General features: G+C 39.7%; 1 protein-coding gene across 4 annotated transcripts in view; it reads right to left on the reverse strand.

Moving 5' to 3' along the window:
• The window catches only part of PSD3 (pleckstrin and Sec7 domain containing 3), a 688,004-nt gene that overhangs the window by 468,976 nt on the left and 206,638 nt on the right, over positions 1 to 12,390 (reverse strand). For all 4 annotated transcript variants that reach the window (XM_044225254.1, XM_044225255.1, XM_044225257.1 and 1 more), the window contains 2 exons: positions 9,619 to 10,702; positions 6,533 to 6,928 (listed from right to left, as the gene is read on the reverse strand). In XM_044225254.1, the coding sequence (XP_044081189.1) occupies positions 6,533 to 6,928; positions 9,619 to 10,702 (1,480 nt within the window). The remainder of the gene's footprint in view (positions 1 to 6,532; positions 6,929 to 9,618; positions 10,703 to 12,390) is intronic.

Below are 12,390 nucleotides of genomic sequence, written 5' to 3' on the forward strand. Positions count from 1 at the left end.
AGATGACTTCACAAAATCAAATCTTTTCCTCAGTCACCAGCTTAACTAATACCACGTTAGTTTAATTTCTTATTTTAATACTTATACATTATATTAAAATGCCTGCAGGTTTTAAGTTGGAACATCAAAATATTTTTTGAAACCATACTTCACAAATCTCTGTATTAATCCTACTTCATGTGACTTTTTCCTAGACAGAAAGAAACTAAGGAGAGAGAAGAACTGAGGAGAGGGGATAATGTTAAATGCCAGAATTCCATTTGAGAATGGGAGGGGAAGAACAAGAAGAAGGCAAAAAAACAAAACTATCAAATCCAGAGTGGACCCGGGAGTGGCAGGAGCACCCTTCTCAGGCATACCAGTTGCACACAGATTTAATTCACCTCTTCTGTGGTAATGCATATCCTGAGCAGTGTCTGAAAGAAAAACTAGGAAGCTGAGGCATAAAATATATCCATTCCACTAAACAGGTGATTTTAAAAAGCAGTTTTATGTATTTCAGAGAACCAAAACAAAGCTCCTGCCATATTACTGTATTTGGTATCTCTTTTTTCCTATCTGTCCAAACCTAAGCTCAATAGACATGGACAACATTCAGCTCTGTTAATGGTCACAGTCACAGTGACAACATTTGTGCCTTTCGGTCTTCAGGTCAGAACTTACTGATTGGAGTTGCAATCATCAGATGATAAGCCAGCGAGGGAGAAGCACCCAGACACAAAGGAACCCATTGGAACATGTACAACTGTAAGTCTCTAATTATCCTTTCTAATTTTGGAGCCATGTGACTGGACTTCACAGAGCACTGCTGACCCTGTCAGCCTGAGTGCTATGTAGCGGACCACAATGGGAGGAGATGCTCTTCTTTGCTCCTTCATTAAAATATTGTGTTACAATCATAGGGTGAGCTATTTCCTGACTGACTGCAGCTTCCTCGCCAATATTCAGTGCTCAGAGCACTCAGAGCACCTGAGAGAATTTAACTCTTCCTATCCAGGGTTAGTCCAGGGTCTTAAGAATTTTTTTTCACCTTATAAAGAATGATCTATTTGATATCAAAAAGGTATATAATTCTTTTTTTTTTTTTTAGATTTTATTTATTTATTTGACAGAGACAGATCACAAGTAGGCAGAGAGGCAGGCAGAGAGAGAGAGGAGGAAGCAGGCTCCCCGCTGAGCAGAGAACCCGATGCGGGACTCGATCCCAAGACCCCGAGATCATGACCTGAGCCGAAGGCAGCGGCTTAACCCACTGAGCCACCCAGGCGCCCCAAAAAGGTATATAATTCTTTAAAAGACAAACAGTGAGCATATGTACTCTTTTAAAATGTCCTTTTGGACCTAATACTAGAATATTACAGATTTGAAATGTTTTCTTCTTTGACTTAAGTGGAGAGAAAGAGTACCGGACAAGAACAATCCCCTTTGGGGCGCCTGGGTGGCTCAGTGGGTTAAGCCGCTGCCTTCGGCTCAGGTCATGATCTCAGGGTCCTGGGATCGAGTCCCGCATCGGGCTCTCTGCTCAGCAGGGAGCCTGCTTCCTCCTCTCTCTCTGCCTGCCTCTCTGCCTACTTGTGATCTCTATCTGTCAAATAAATAAATAAAATCTTTAAAAAAAAAAAAAAAAGAACAATCCCCTTTGGCCACCAGTTCACGGCTAACTCTAAGACTGTGAGGTGTTGCTAAGAGGGAGAACTAAGTCTTGCTGAAGTGATACAACATCCTCATCACCTTTCCCAAACACTTGCACTATCTTATTTAAAGAAGCAACACAACAGCGAACATGTTATCCAGCATTCAAAGGAAATCACTGTCAAATACTGCCACTGAAATCATCATTAATGACAGAGTAAAGACACATACTGAAGGAGAAAAAGATTTAAAAATATACCTAGGCAGTGCCAAATATATTTTTGTTTTGAAACCAATAATAAATGGACTCTGGAGCCTGATTACCTGGGTTCAAATCCTGGGTGCGCCACTTACCACCTGTGTGACTTTAAGCAAGTTACTCAACTGTGCTATGCTTCTGTTTCCTTATCTGGAAAATGTGAAAATTATTAGCTTCTTTCTCCTGATTTCTTATGAGAATTACATACCATGTGTTTACTAATAAAACCTATAGGATGCCTTTGATATAAAATTGTGCTCAGAGACAGCCTAAGTAATCTTATAATCTTTTCTACTGGTTGAGAGCTGACATTTTATACATTAAAATCAATACTTCAACAGAGATGGGCTTAATTTCTTGGTTCAGTTTTAGTTAGAATCAAAGAAGCATTATCAGGGAGATAGTCATGTCATTAGTCATATCATCCCCTTTCCTCTGAGCTTTCTTCAGATTCCTTTAATATGGTCAAACCCCCTTAGTCCACTGCTAATAGAACAGCGAGGCTGGTGGAGAGAGACAAAATACAAGGCATAGGCACTTGTTTTATTTAGCACTTTCTTTATGTAAATGACACAACATTTATTAATAAAATTGGAAAAAAAAATTTTCCCCTTGAATCCTAACACTTTGACCCCTGGTGCTTGGTTGAGGGAAGTCAATCAGGCTCACAATTGTATAGTCAGCATTCTAGTTTGGATTTCCTTAACAGGCTCAATAGCCTACTTCCTTACATCTGCAGAAGAATGTTTTAATGTAGAAGAAATGTTTAAAAGCCTGCTCATTGATTGCTTTAAAAATTTATGGAGACATGTTCATTATCAATTTGGTAAATTTTTTCTCAAATTAAACATAACACACACCACCAACAAGAAGTTCTACAATTAGACTTATGAATGAGAGAAATTACATTTAGAAAAAGAATGAAGATATAAATCCAGGCAGCCTAGAACAATGAATGTATCTGGTCTAGTAGTCAGACAAGTTGAATTCTGGTACAGGATCTCTCACCAGGTAAATCCATCCCACCAAACTGGGACTCGGATTCTTTACCATAAAAACAGGAAAGATTACCTAAGGCCCCTTTGAGCTAAAAAAAGGTCATAATTCTTCAACTTATAATTCTTCTGGTGCTGCAACTTGAAAGCACCAATAAGGCAGAGAGGGTAAAGAAAAACCTAACAGTTATTCCTGTTTCTTTAAAATTTCTTAGGATGACTGAGCCCATTCTATTTTTTAACCCTGAATAAAGACATATATCATGAAACAAACCGCTTCTACCTATAACCATTTATTATCTTATGCCAACTCAAAGAGCACAAATAGATTTATCCAAGTCACAAAGACGGGTAGAATGATCACTAGTTAGGAATCATGAGGAAGAGTGCCAGAGCTGAGAGAGAAGTTTGGTTGGCACATCTCTAAGATGCTTCTCATTCAGTACTAGAATTCCATCTTATTATTTTCTTTTTAAGTTTTAACTTAAATTCTAGTTAGTTAACACACAGTGTAATACTAGTTTCAGGTGTTTAACACTTCCATACAATCCCAGGTGCTCATCATAAGGGTGTTCCTTAATCCCCATCTCACCCATATAATACAAATAATGTATATTTTTTGTTAAAATAGACAGTTGATTTAAGTATCTGTTCTCTCTCTCTCTCTCTCTTTGTTTTTGTTTTGCGGGGAGGGGTGTTTTGGATTCTGTTTGTTGTCGTTGGTGACTCGTGACTTTTTTAAATGGGAAAAACAAGTTCATTATATTCGTATTTTTTATTTCTATTTTCAAGACTTTAAACAGAAGAAAAATAGTATTTAAAACTGATTCTTGAAACAATGCAAGCTTGTATCCCAATAGCTTTCTGACATGGTAAGAAGATTCTGTCTATAGTGAACTCTGCGCACTTTCTCCAAGTATTACCCTTGGAAGACAGGAATTGGCTCCTGCATGCACACACATACATCTATCTATACATACTGGCTTAAGCCAAACCCTTGTCTTGCAGATGTAGAAATTGCTGCTTTCTCTGATAAAACTGGTTTTAGACTTGGGGCGTCTGGGTGGCTCAGTGGGTTAAGCCTCTGCCTTCGGCTCAGGTCATGATCTCAGGGTCCTGGGATAGAGCCCCACATGGGGCTCTCTGTTCAGCAGGGAGCCTGCTTCCCCCTCTCTCTCTGCCTGCCTCTCTGCCTACTTGTGATCCCTGTCTGTCAAATAAATAAATAAAATCTTTAAAAAAAAAGAAAACTCGTTTTAGACAAAAAACAGGGTTAATCACTCTCTTAGATCATGCTAATGTTAACAGAGAAAAGGTATTCTTTTTTTCTGTATGAAACCTGAAATGAGGAAAAGCAATTCTAGTGTAAATCATGCATGCAAGCATTATAATTACTATATATAAGAAAACCCAAGAAGATTCAATCACTATATAGAATGGTAAAGTACCAACTCATTTCTTTCATTAATCATATTGTTAAATAAATTGTATGCAAACGACAAAAGGGTGGTCCTTCTTGAATTCATGTAGCTGGTATTCACACAGTGTTTGGGGGTGGAAAGGGAGTTGCTATGAAAATGCTGTTGCATTCCTTATTCCCCATCTCACCCATCCCCTGAACCATCTCCCCTGGGTAACCATCAGATTGTTCTCTATTGCTAAGAGTCTGTTTCTTGGTTTGTCTTACTACTGGCCAAGATCTCATGGTTTTACAATGCATTTAATGAAGCTTGGATTTGAGATGGCCTGAAGTATACTGCTGTCTAAATGCGAGATGCTAAAATACTGTAACCCTAATACTCCTTCTTAATTATCTAACTCTGCCCTACCAAAAATGACTGGCAGCCATGCTGGCCCCAATAATGACTACTTCCTATTCCAAGTAAGCAGACCATACATTTGAAAAGGTCTTACCTAATTCCTTCCTGATCTGACTCACTGATGTTCATTTCTTCTTTTTATTTACTTATCCTCCCTGTAGCTTCTACAAGAAAGCCTCTCAGCCACAAAACCGCTCAGCTCCCCCAACATATTTTGGGGGTCTGAAATATAAATAACTTCAACTCACCCCAGAAAGTTGGACTGAAATTTTAATAAAATTATCTGCATGCCTATACTATTGCACTTTATCCAACTTAGTTATCAGAGATGACAGTGAAACAAAAGGACAAATGAGTGAAGCAAAAAGGTCCCCTCTCTGAGGGGAGGACTGCCCTCCTCAGGAACATGTTCCCCTCAAAGATCCCCTCCAGAGACACCCTCCGTCTCAGGGATGCCACCTCTCTCAGAGACACAGGAAGTCTAAACATGGACTTAGCAGCCAAATCAATTCTGATTCACAACACCTTTATTCAAGCTCCTACTTTGTACCAAGCACTGTGCTAGCTGCTTAATCTAGATTAACTCTTTAATACAGCCACATAGCATACTGGAAATCATTAACCCTATTTTGCCAGTAAATAAAGTGGGTATCAGAGAAAGCTAAGTGGCTTGCCCAAGTATTTCAGACCAAGGTCTTCTGCTTTTGAGACTAGTGTTAATTATCTCACCATGGACCCAAGAAGACAATCAACATCCATGGTCCATTTCATATGGAAATGCATAACTTCAGTGCTCTAACGTGCCAGTCTTGGATGTGTTCATCTAATGAAATCTAGAAAATGCTCAACATAAGATGGACTGCTCACAAGTTTACTGGAAACCTGTAACATGAATACTGACTTAAAAAAAGCACTGACACTTCTTCATACAGCTTTAAAATAGTTTATCCCCATTTAACCTCCCCTCCACCTCTCCCAAAACACACACACCAACACACTTTAATTCAGGAAAATTATATCAAAACTAAATTCATAAGATCATTTGAAGTTTAGTATTCTCTGCCCATTGATAAAGATGCTAAAGGACAGGTAAATGACCTGAGAATGATGAGCAAGAAGCAATGAAATGCTGGATAATCCATAAACAGACAGGGAATGACTAAATGACAGGTAAGGCACATATAAACAATGTAATGTGTCATCTTATTTCCCAGGTAGACTTAAACCCTAAAGTAGAGAGAGGAAATATTCATAGCCTTGACCAAGTATCAGCTCTATCAAGCATTCACATAATCAGATCCTTCCCCCACCATCTCAGGAACAGGAAAAATGCCTAGCAGAGCAGGACCTCACAGAGCAAAGGCCTGGAAGAGACTTTGGTCACCATCTAACCCAGCACCCTCAATTTAAATAAAGGAATTCCTGGCCTATTCAAGCAACCCGCTTCAAGTCATCAACCAGTATCAATACCAAAACGAAAGTCGACACCTCCCAGTGTTCTTTTCACAGCACCATACCACTGCTACCAAAGCTGCACCACGGGAGCTAACACCTACTCCTCACCCACATATATTTTTTATTTTACATGCCAATTTACATATGGTAATCCAGGAAATTCACCAAATAACCACAGCTTGCCAATTTGGCAAAACTGCTAAGATGTACTCTGCCTACCTCTAAAACCCAAATTTCTTTCTACTCCCATCATTCACTTCCATCCACAGAAACTGGCCAAATGCTACTTAGATATATTCCACGTTCAGATCTCCCAAACAGAAAATGATACAAAAACCAACGCATGAAATTAGTAAGAATAGAGCTAGTACCTTCCCCAGAAAGCAATCTCTGGCATGCCTTTCATGTAGATGGAGTCACTGGTGTCAGTCAGCCCATTGGTGATCCCACTAGAATAGCCCATCACTATTCCACCATCTGCTGAGACGCTCAGGACATCCTGCTGTCCTGCCACCGACGTCCTCTCCAGGAACTGACTGCCTTCTTTAATGCGCTGCTGTATCATTGGTGTGAGGGGCATTTCAAAGCTAAAATAGCTATCAGGTTCTGAATATAACGTCTCTAAGGACTCCGCACTGTAGTATAAGGAAGTGTTGTCCAAAATGGTTTCAAACTGGGAGCTGTACACATCAGTGGAGTCTTCTGTATACCCAGGCCCAAGGATATCATCATCTCCTCCCCTAAAGTGTTCCTCTTGCTCATGAGTCCTGGACAGGAAATAAGAATGAAGAATTTTAAAATTAGGTTAATATTCTTTTTATTTTTTTCCCATCACCCATATAAAAAAGATAAGATTCTGTAAAGCCAACAATTATATTCTTTGGGCTTGTATTTTAATATATTCGGAAAGGAAGGTATCACAGAATCATATTCAGGTTGACAAACCTCTTGGCATACATGTGCTACTCTACCCTCTAAATAATTTACATAGTTTCAAACTAGTTTCCTAGTATGGCACTGTATCTGGTCTACTGAATATTTGAATAAAATATTAAATTCTCATTAACCAACTAATCTCCACAAATTCAAATTATTAAAGCTACTGTCATCCTCAATTTTAATGGACACAGATAAATATAGTGTAAACTTAATGGAGTAAAAATACACTAAACTTTCATGAATCTATTAATACTTTCTGATTTAAACAAGAGGACTCGCCCTCAAGAGGATGACTACATTAGAATCCAAAGGCCGCCCCCTGCTGACAATGAGGCAGCACTGCAGAGAGATTTCAAGGCCCAAAATTAGCCAGTGAAAGACCTTTAAAGTTTTTTTTAAAGCCAGCAAACATGTTAATTTCAAGGCTAAACAAAACAGTGAAAACCTATAAACAACTTACAATTTAATATACATGGGTGGATGGAGCACCAACTAATCAATACGCAGCATTTTGTTCAAATATTAAAATTGAACATTGGGATAACTAAAAAATTTTAAAACTCGGTAAGAGCAAGAGGTCAAGAGTTAGAAGAACCTGGAGCTGAAGGCTGGAGGTGCCAATTACCAGCTATGTCACTTTAAAAATCTTCTCTTAACCCCTGAGTCTCAGATTTCTATAAATAGGAATATATACAGTAACAACTGAAAGAAAACTACCTCCTAAGTATCTATATTCCTAAGATATTATGAGGACTCAATCAATAATACAGTTGTCTCTGTTGTTTTTAAATTACAAAGGTCTACTATGCACCAAATAGTACTCTGGGTTTATATCTCTAAACAGCTTCTTGCTGCTTAGGAAATAAAATGGGAAGTTCCTAAGCTCCTCCTTAGCCCTCCACACTCATTTCCCACCCCTGCCCCAGCCTCCTTGCACTCCAGCCACACTGCTGTCGTACTTGACATAAAGCCTTTGTTTCACACAACTCTAGGAAGCACACGTAGTCAGACAATTCAGCAGCCCTCCTTGCATGTTGTTCCTTTGCACATGCTGTTCCCTCACTCCCTGGAACATTCTTCCTCCCCATACTCTGCCTGGTTAACTCATATTAATTTTTCAAGTCTCAGCCTACTTATCATTTCCACAGAAAGGCCTTCTCAGGGCCATCAATGGAATTTAAATTACTTTTTTCTAGTATGTCTCTCTTCTTCTCCTTCACAGAACCTACCACTATTTAAGATCCTATAATTATTAATATATTATATGGTCAGTGTTTATCTTCAGCAGAAAACTCTATGAAGGCAGTGACCACAGGCTATTACCTATTTTGAATGTTCTTTTATGCCCAGTATCTAGGAGGGTCAAGAATATCATAGACAATCAAATACTACTTGTGGAAGAAGAGAGAAAGAGGAAAGGAAGAAAGAATTAATAATATGCAAAAGTGCATATTCCAGTGGGTATAATTACTGAGCCGTGCCACACACCAAGGCTGCTTTTGAGAGACGTCTAGAGATGTTTATGTGTTGGGAGGTTGGGAAGGAAGGAGTAGAAAGGAGAAGTCCTAATTACCATCCTAAAGGAGCATCACTCTAGGTGAATTTGTTAATTAACCGCACAGGAAAAGGCATTTCCTTACACCAAACAAACACAAAAACCCTTCAGCCTTGACATACATGTTCTCCCACATAGGCTGTAAAATGTGGTGTTCTGAGGACCAACGGAAGAAAAGATGGTACTAACTGTAAATTACAGTACACAACAAATGACTCCGCCAAAAGGTACACTGTATGGTCAAGACTGCAGTCAAGAGAAGTAATGAAAGATAGGTCCTGTCTTCCATTTAACCAGGCTCTAAGCTGGAGATGTCAGAAATGGATGTCAAAAATGGAAAGAGCAAGAAATACAATATGTATAAGCTTATCAGGCCCCAAATCAAAACATATGCTACTTGTAAGAAGGGATTCTCATGTGAATGCCATGGAAGAACTGAATTGTAAATTCAGTCTACTTCTGACCTCCGACTTCCTTTCTAAACTTAGAAAGTTGAGGCAGCCCACGCCCAGCACCTCTGTGTTCACTCATGTCTGCAGCTTGTGTGCAGGCACTGGTGTTGCATCCGGAAGAAGTGCCAAAGGTAAGATACAATGACTATAGGATATCTCAAGAGTCCAGATCCTTTCATATTATAAAGATAACTGTGGGGTACTGTTATGTAGCTGTGCTGATGCTGGAAAACTTGAAACATATCAAATATAAAAAATGTCAGAAATCGACAAGTTCACAGTTTCTCCAGAATTCTGCCTCCCTAATCTATGCCTAATGGACAGCTTTATAACAAGATCACTTTAATATCTTAGAACTTGGAAGGAATCCAGCCTATGGTAACATCTCTTCCACTCTATGAAAACAAGGCCCCAGGATACTGTGTTGAGTTCTCTTGGCCAAGCACAGGCTAACAATTTCCTATGATGTGTACCAGGCATCACAGACAGTAGGAAGACTATGAGAGCTCACCTTTCCTTGTCTCTCTCCAGTTCAGGTTTCTTCTCAAGATGTTCTTTGTTGTCCTTGAGGAAGACTTCATCCTCTCCACTGTCAACAAGAGGCAGAGGGGAAAATGTCCCTGAGCCAGTGCCTGGATTCTCTGAGGAAGCATTCCAGGTTTCATCCCAAACACTCTCAGTTAAACCAACGGAATTATACAAACCAGCAGATGAGATGAGATGGCTTGGCACTTTGGAAAACTCTCTGCTTTCTGGAGAGGTCGTCCTTTCCAATGGAATCTCAAAATCCACAGGCTGCTGTATCTCTCTTTTCTCCCCTCCTGTCCACAATATTTCCACCCCTTGAAATTCCACATGTTTGACCCGGCCAGGGCGTCCTGTGGAGCTACCTTGATCAGACCTCCTTTCCCTCAAAAAACGAACACTGCCCGCCGAGGTATGGGTCACTGCTGGGCTCCCCAGGGAGGATACTGGACAAATTGGTTCCTGCCCATGAAGAGCCCCTTTTCTACCATCATCAGTTACCTTGTAAAGCTCTGCCTGAGTTTCTCCAGTTAACAGCACAGTCAGATCCTTCTGGATGCTCAAGTAAGAATTCTCCTCAGTTGTAACTTCAGCCGAAAGAGGTATATCTGGTCCTTTTTCATGGCCAGAAGGAAACGATTTATTGGCTCTCTGTCTCTTTGTTTTATGAGGGGCAGTGTCCAGCTCCTTGTCCACCTGCTGAACTGAAAAACTAGAAGTAGCATCTTTGTCCAGTACCTTTGTAGCCTGTAATGTTCCTGAAGCTATTCTGGCTTCTGTGGCTTTCAGAGTTGATATCAAAGAGTCAATGGGTTGTAAACTTTGTTCCTTGAGGTGGCTTTGAGAGAGGGACTCTCTGACATCTTTTGGTCCTTCTGCAACACTGTCAGGCCCAGAGTGATGGTCATCAAGAAGCTGGACCCCCTGCTGCCCTTGTGGGCCGCCTGGCAGAGACTCTGTATCAAACCCAAGAGAAGTTCTTAGGCCTTCTCCACTTTCCTCCATGGTCCCATATTCTGGAAATTCATTTGTGACATTGGGTGGGAGTAAAGTGCTTCCTCCATGATCACCTACGAAGAGAAGAGAATGGAGATATAAATTGTTTTGAACAATAGGTTCCAATGTGTATTAATAAATATCCACACAGATTAGGTACTCAATAATCCTTATTTGATACTTTCACTGTCTCCTGCCCCTCAGCCACCCTGCCACACATTCTCTCATAACTTTACCAGTGGTCCCTTCCACTCAGCTAACATGAGGATAAAGGTTTCAGTACAGAAGGAGGCATCTAATGACACATGCCATGTTTCACCCTGCTTTTTTTGTTTTAAAGATTTTATTTATTTATTTGACAGACAGAGCTCACAAGTAGGCAGAGAGGCAGGCAGAGAGAGAGAAGGAAGCATGCTCCCTGTGGAGCAGAGAGCCTGATATGGGGCTTGATCCAGGAACCCTGGGATCATGACCTCTGCCTAAGCAGAGGCTTAACCCATTGAGCCACCCAGGCGCCCCTCACCCTGCATTTGATAAAGTCTCACACATGCAACTCAGTAGCTGCATATGCAGTAAGAGAATAAAATAAAATACATATCACTTTCCATATACCACTCATGAAGCAGTAACTCAAATATTTATATTGGGCATGAAAACAAATACCTTATGATCTAGCCAACAGCATTTGTGCAGTGCAATCTCTGAGACAGATACGATCTACTTAGAGTCAGTAAATACTTTTTCAGCTTGGAAGTCTCCCCTTCACTACTGGATGTCTATGGGGAAAAAGGCTTTCAGAACATCCTTGGACAATGAGAGTAAAGTCAAAATGGAATAGGATACTTAATGTGTTAAGACAAATTTCCAGTTCCAAATTTCTTTCAGAACATCCTTGGACAATGAGAGTAAAGTCAAAATGGAATAGGATACTTAATGTGTTAAGACAAATTTCCAGGATCCCAGCTGCATAACTTAAATGGTGTGTGATGCAGAACCCCAATATGTGAAGAAGTAAAAATAGTAAATAGTATGTATTTACTGCAACAAATTTACAACATTTTCTTATTAAAATGGCAGTCAGTGAGAACAACATAAATGTTCTGATGAAGAAAATTTTAAATTGGGAGCTTATGGGTAACAGGTACAGTTATATCAGCTCTGATAATCCAATTTCCTTCTGAACTTGGTTTTGGTTACTTTATATCAAGAAAATCCTCATGTACACTAGAAATGTAGTATACCACTTTGACAACTTTATGAAAGAGGACAGATGTTGCTGTGTTATTATTTATAAAGCCCTGTGAACTACAACCTTTCTACTTAGTGAAATACTAGATAAATATCTGAATATATGTACTAAAACGACATAAAAGACTTGATTCCAAGGCATACACAAAAAGAAGTTAACTTGGAACCATGAATTAACATATAGTATCCCACAGTATGCAAAATATGATGAATAGTAATACATCTGAGAGTGTATACTGTCTAATATTCCATTTTCTGAAGAATTTAAAATATATATTTTTAAATTAAATTTGAGTAAGGTAAAGATGGAATCCAAAAGCACTTCTCTGTGATGGCTATACTTAAAATACCTTCATAAGACAGAACTAAGAAAATGTGGCTTGCTGAAATCTGAAGAGGGAGCATTTCTTCAAATCCTGATTTTGAAACCCTGCACCTGGGTGGCTCAGTGGGTTGGGCCGCTGCCTTCGGCTCGGGTCGTGATCTCAGGGTCCTGGGATCGAGTCCCGCATCG

Source organism: Neovison vison, chromosome 11 (assembly GCF_020171115.1).
Source record: "Neovison vison isolate M4711 chromosome 11, ASM_NN_V1, whole genome shotgun sequence".
Lineage (NCBI taxonomy): Eukaryota > Metazoa > Chordata > Mammalia > Carnivora > Mustelidae > Neogale > Neogale vison.